This window comes from Miscanthus floridulus, chromosome 9 (genome assembly GCF_019320115.1).
Source record: "Miscanthus floridulus cultivar M001 chromosome 9, ASM1932011v1, whole genome shotgun sequence".
In the NCBI taxonomy this organism is placed as follows: Eukaryota; Viridiplantae; Streptophyta; class Magnoliopsida; order Poales; family Poaceae; genus Miscanthus; species Miscanthus floridulus.
This window is the reverse complement of record NC_089588.1, coordinates 110,212,132-110,218,458: the sequence shown is the minus strand read 5'-3', so window position 1 is coordinate 110,218,458 and position 6,327 is coordinate 110,212,132. Positions and strand designations below refer to the sequence as shown.

General features: G+C 46.1%; 1 protein-coding gene and 1 pseudogene across 1 annotated transcript; one reads left to right on the top strand and one right to left on the bottom strand.

Moving 5' to 3' along the window:
* Positions 1–817: 817 nt before the first annotated feature.
* On the top strand, positions 818–1,496 carry LOC136483529 (uncharacterized). The gene is made up of 3 exons (XM_066480613.1): positions 818–934; positions 1,125–1,223; positions 1,356–1,496. The coding sequence occupies exons 1-3, from the start codon at positions 818–820 to the stop codon at positions 1,494–1,496; spliced, it is 357 nt and encodes a 118-aa protein (XP_066336710.1).
* Positions 1,497–2,725: 1,229 nt separating this feature from the next.
* LOC136482620 (probable methyltransferase PMT2) lies at positions 2,726–5,380 on the bottom strand (annotated as a pseudogene).
* Between the last annotated feature and the right edge of the window lie 947 nt (positions 5,381–6,327).

The following is a 6,327-nucleotide window of genomic DNA, read 5'->3' as shown; positions in this document are numbered from 1 at the left end:
TTCTGTTTCAAGAAAGAGACTTCAATTTTGCTCTTGAAACCCTCAAACAAATGCATTTTTTGTAGCAGACATGTTTTTCCCTTTTATTTGACAACACAAGACAATAATAACTAAAGCTGGCCTTGGCAGCCAACAAATAAAAAGAGCAAAAGTGGGCCAGAAACAAGTCATACACTTCTCCACAAACAATGGTACATGAAATTTTGTAATAAAAACTATGTTGAAACTCTTGGCTGATTAGAAGTAGAGAATGATGTTATTAGGGACACCCACATGATATAAAGAAACCCTTATTGACAAAAACAAGATTAACCAACAGAGAAGGAACCGAACTGGCAACCAGCTCAGTGCCAGTAATTCAGGTCTTAAGAAGCAACAGCGCTTCACAAGACAAAGGTGCAGAAATTCCGGACAGGAAAGGGAGTAACTGAAAACAGCCGGTATAAGTAACTGCTTAGAAGAAAAACTATGTGCACCTTTTCTCCATAAACTACGGAAAAAAGACCATATTAAAGAAAACAGGATTCTATAAGATGAGATCTGGCCAAAGAAATCCATGTGAACCTCCTATTCAAAAGTATCAAGTATCAACTGCTTCCGGAAAACCTGAATAGCAACTGAAGAAACTGATGACATTATGGGCAGCCACAAGTAATGAAAGGTACCACGGTTTTTTTTCATGAAAAATATATACTTCAAGCAAGGTAATGCTTTTCAAGAGCCATTTGGCCTATAAATAGGCCTAACCAATCCTACAGTTTTTGCAAAGCAACAAGCCCTACATTCAAAACAATACTAGTTTTTGGTCACTTAGTACATGGATATGGAACAAGATGGTACGTCCAAGAAGGTCTCATCACTGCTTGAGAAGAAAGATGCTGCCAATGAAGGCCTAAATGAAACAAGGAAAGAAGCAGAGGAAACCAACTCCACGGTAAGTGGCATCGCTGAAATGGTCCTTGATGCGTTACATTTACATAATTTGCATTCCATTTTTGCATGTAGCTAACACGTGCTAAGTCGAAACGGATGAGATAACGAACCTCATCTATATTTTTTCCAGCATGGGTTAGAGAAAATCTTGAGGCAGTTTACTTGATTGCTATGATTTTGTTCATTGACAGGCGGACAAGATGGAAACTTTGGCTTCTCAAGAACCGAGGGAGTACATGTCACAAAATAGGACCACACTGGCCAGCAAGGTGACAGCAAAGTTTAAGAAGGTCAGCATTTAACGGTCTATTCTCTTCATCATATTAGGCATTCAAACTTTTGACACTACTTCCACATAGTATTATTGTCATTAATGATATGTCATGTAACAAGTTATGCCACTTCATCTGCCATATTTGCAGATTCTGGGGAAAGCTAAGTCCAGGAAGAAGAGAACTATGCAGTATCCGATCGTAGGAGCTGTACTCAAATTTCATAAAGATGACGATGTGTATCATCCTGTAGATGCAGGACTGCAGCAGCTGCACTACAAAGAGATGTAGAGATTTATCATGAATGCAACTCATGCCAACAGCTACCTTAGTTATTATCTATTAATTTGCAAGTAACTATTGTCATCTCAAGCTATCTGTCTTTACATTATATTGTGCCATCATGTTGGTCCGCTATTATGCTGTACTCCTTGGTGCAAAATGAGTTATCACATAATCTCCTTTTGAAAAGAATTGATTTTCCATTGGTTACACTTTTGATGGTGGTGCCTTCATTATCTGAAGAAAAAAGCTATATTGTAAGCAACAAAACATGGAAAAGATATGACGTTTAAAAGAATATGATGCTTAGATCTAGCATGGAAAGGGAAAAATCCTCAGTGTGGGAAAGATAAGTCACTATAGCAGGAAGAGTTTACAAGTCAAGTGTGTTCAAACAGATAAGTTGAACTTGAACTTGAACTTCCTTTGAATTTTCTACTTTCCCTTTTTGCATTTTGTAAATTTTCTATGGTGACTTATCTTTCCCACACTGAGGATTCTTTCATTTAGGGTTGTTGTAAGGTCAGCAAGGCTACTTAGAACACCTCAAATCCTTGTAGATGCAGGAATTGGAAGGGCATAAAAATAATTATAAGTTTTAATTTTTCTAAGGGAAGGTATTCTACCACATATAAACCATGAAAGAATAGTATGACATGAAAATAAAAACATCACAGGGTAATCTCATTAAATGTGACACAGTATGGCCTTTCTCATGGTGATCTCCATTGTCAAGTTTCCAGTACTTTGAGACATCATGCTTGAGTGCTTCATTATGAAGTACTACATATGCTACTACTTCTAATAACTAGTAAAAGAGTTACATCTATACATTAAACATCACAAGTCTTTATACAATGAATGAGCAACCTCAACCCGGTTGTGGTTAATGTGACATGTTGGCCACCAAAAAATACACACATGAATCATATATACATTTGTGCCACTATTCATAATATTTCCTCCAAAAACAAGTTAAGAGGAGAACCGGATACTACCATGTGACGTCAAAGATGTAACCCTAGCAATCTAGATGCTCAACGCATACGAAGGTCAGTGAGCACGCGATTGAGGGGAGAAATAGACTATCAAAATTCGATCAATCACATCAATGAAATCAACATCAAAATCTCATTGGATTGATAAAAAAGAAATGGACTACAATAGCCACATCTGATCCAATGGCATTGATACAACATTACTGCAAAATTGCAAAATTCAAAGTAGCTGAAACTCTACATCTTCTACGCTCTAAACAAAATTTCTCAATTCTTCTACCAAACATTCTGAAAAGTCGACAGAAACTGAAAGTAGTCACCCGTCCACCTCCACCGCCAAATCGTGCTGCCTCATCTCACCCACCATTTATTCCTCTGAATCCTTGCCTGCTACTGAAGAGCTGTCTGTCTTCTTCTCCTCCTCTGAGCCCTCGCCGGCAGCTGTCCAGTACCGCTTGACAGCGAAGAGCACCTTCTCAGGTATGTTGGGGCTGTCCTCATGGTTCGCCAACAGCGTCTTCCACTGCATCCCCTTCACTGTCCTCTGCACCTTCAGCAGAATCTCGAAGTCGTCTTGGAGGATCACGGTCCCCTCGGGGCGCAGAATCCGGTCCATTTCCAGCAGGATATCCTCCATTTTGCACCTGCACCAAGTTCAGAGACCATATTGTCAGTCACACACACCACAATTTGCACCATTTGGTATGGTACTACATCTAAGCAGCAATATAGGTGAAATGACGACAAAAATTTGATTTTCACAACATTCTCTTATTATTAGTTTATTACAAAGAAAGATGAACAAATTTTGATTTCACCTGTCCTTGTAGAGTGTGAAGATGCCATTGGCATGTATGAGATCCTATGTTCTTGGGTAAGTTGAGAAAGCCTCACACCTGAAGAGGAAGCAGAGCAAGAAAGTTAAAACAAAAACTTTTGCATCATGCATTAATCTTGCTTCAGATCACTGAAAGCTAGAGAAATAATGCTGCATACGAAATATGAAGTTTCGCGAAAGAAAAAAAAAGATCACAACCATTTGCATCATGATTCAGGACAAGGATTTTTCCATCATGATTCAGGGAATGGACGGCAGGATAGAAGGCACTATGCTCTGAACCTACCAGTCATGGTACATGCCGATGAGCCCTCTCTCGTACAGCACGCCGAGGGTGGAGAGCTCGGCCGCCGTCGGCACCACATTCATGACCCACGACTTGGGCGAGAAGATCGCGGCCGCGAACCCACCCACGCCGGAGTTCATGTCCATGATGTTCCGGTACCGCTCGCTGTTCAGCTTGTAGTTCACCTTCTTGTACGCCGCCTCGTGCCGCTCCCACCGCCGGTTCTCATCCTCGTACGACTCCACTCTGAATCCCGGCACGGCACCGGCCGATATCCGCGGCGGCACGGCCGTTAGCCGCCCCGGGAATTGCTGCAGCTCGCCGGCGCCCGCAGTAGCCGGCGACGTGATGCAGGTCTCCATGTTCTTGTACCTGATGAAGATGAAGCGAATCGAGAAGTCAATCAAATGGTCAGAAGCCATCTCGGGATGAAAGAAAGTGGAAATTTTTACCAGACGTCGTCAGGGTTGGCGTCGTCGCACCGCACGTCCGAACCGGCGGCCTGGCGGGGCACTCGGCGGAGGGGTCGAGCTGCTTCCGCCAGATGCCGATCTCGCGGATCTTGGTGACCTTCTCCCAGCAGAGCATGGCGGCGTACACCTCGATCCGCTGCTGCTCGGCGGAGAGGTCCGCCTCCGTGCGCTCTCAGGCCTTGTGGTTCGTCTTCCAGTTGATCGGCGGGCCGGAGAGGACCCAGTAGCTGCCCGGCCGGAGCACGCGGTCGATCTCCATCATGTACATCCCGTCTGCACGAACGCGACGCGTCAGAGTTCTTGACTTCTTGTGCATCCGAGGCCATGGCCATCCCTGCCGTGCGAGGACCGAGGAGGAGACGACGTCACTCACCGTTGCCGCCCCAAGGGATGAGGCACCGGAAGCAGTGCGCCATGTCGAAGGAGCGCGGCAGGAACGGGAACTTGACGGAGACGAGGACGCCGATGAAGACCGGGACGCCGCGCTCCAGCGCGAACTGAACCTGCGCCTCGTGCCAGTCGCGCGGCGCGAAGGACATGGCGATCACGCCGCGGGCGTCCAGGTACGCGCCAAGGCTCGCCACCTGCACGGACGGACATCGAGGTGACCGATCAGGAGGGTAACCATGATTTGGGCGTCGATGAGGCCTTGGCCATGACAGATGCTTACGCCGCATCCGGTGTCGAGGACGGTGCGGACGTGGCCACCGGCGAAGGGGACGACGGATCCGAGCTGGTCGATGTACTTATCGGCGCCTTGCGGGAACTGCGTGCCGCCGCCGGGGAAGCGGAACACGGCGCCCTCGTACTGGACCCAGTTCTGGACGGCCTTCTCGACGGTGAGGCTCTTGTACGGCGCGTTGGCGAATGGCACATAGTCGCGGCTCCAGGGCCACGGGAACGGCGTCACGTACCAGGGCGGGGCCGTACCAGGCACCGCAGCCGCTCGCAGACGGCGGGGCAGTGCCGCTCCCGGTACACCATGTTCTTTCGCTGGAACCTCATGGCGCGGTCCTGGTCGTGGCACGGCGTGTGGTCCGCCAGCGCCGCCGCGCACGGCGCGAACGTCGGCCCCGAAGGGCGGCGACGTCGACGCGTTGATGCCCGCTGCGCCGCCGTGGTGCTTCTCGAAGCTGAGCCCTGCCGCGGCGGCGCCGTTGGACCCATCGCCGCAGGCCGTCTGCCGGCTCACGGCGGCGGCGATGCGGCTCACGTAGAAGAAGCAGCACAGAGCCATGGCGACCACCAGGCTCAGCGGGCTCCGCGCCCCCGAGCTGGCCTTGTTCGCCATTGCAAACCTCGCCCCTCTTGTCGATGCAATCAACCGATCTGATATCATCAAGAATAATAATTGGAACATGGATTAAAAACTCGAGTTTTCTCTTCAAATTTTGATCAATGTACAAATGTACGATAGATTAATCGGAGTTGAACGGAATGCGAACCTTGATTGCGATGTTAAAGCTTGGATTCGTGCAATTAATCAACGAAGTGATAAATCTCAACGCTGTCCTTGCATCTGAAATCAGATAGAAGGAGATGTGGAGGCAGAGGAGAAGGGGAGAGACAGAGTAACGAGGAGAGAGAACCGGATCTTGAAAGCAGTCCGCGAAAGGGAAGAGGGCCTGAGAAACAGGAGTAGCTTGGAACAGACAAACAACCAAAAACTTTTTCTGTGTTGAAAATTTGGTGATATAGTATTTTCGACTAGGACTGTCCCAATTTCAGAAATTTAATTTGCATAGTAGAATAAAATGTCCAAACGTCAATTTTCATTGATACATAACTAGCAAGCTAGGCGACATGCGCACATTCGATTTTTATGCAACTAAGGTTGGGCTCTTCTACTACTCACATGTCCTATTCTAAAGTCAGTGGCTTCATAAGCATTTATTATCACTGGAAATAGTATTCCACCATTAGAGCACCTTCAGGAGTTTTGTAAAACAACTTCCTATTTTTACTTTTTAGTATAGGGAGAAAAAGTACCCTCCAGTACTTTGGTAAAATAGTTTCTTATATAAATAAAAAGTTATCAAATATCCTATCCAACTAATGTGGTAAGTTTTAGGTGTCGAGAATTAAATTCAACTCCAAGAGTCTCTTTATATCCTTTTATACCAAAAGAAATAAAGATTTTAATGAAAAAAACCCTCTAGTAGCTTCTTCAATTAGATATCTAAACATTGTCATCCTTTATTCTAAGTTTCTCGCTAGCTAAATAAGGAGTGCAAGGCTAGCTCTC

Coding starts and splice junctions, on each gene's coding strand:
- LOC136483529 (XM_066480613.1), top strand. CDS start 818: ATGGATATGGAACAAGATGGTACGTCCAAGAAGGTCTCATCACTGCTT. Junction 935..1,124: donor CAGAGGAAACCAACTCCACG/GTAAGTGGCATC, acceptor GTTCATTGACAG/GCGGACAAGATGGAAACTTT. Junction 1,224..1,355: donor TGACAGCAAAGTTTAAGAAG/GTCAGCATTTAA, acceptor CCATATTTGCAG/ATTCTGGGGAAAGCTAAGTC.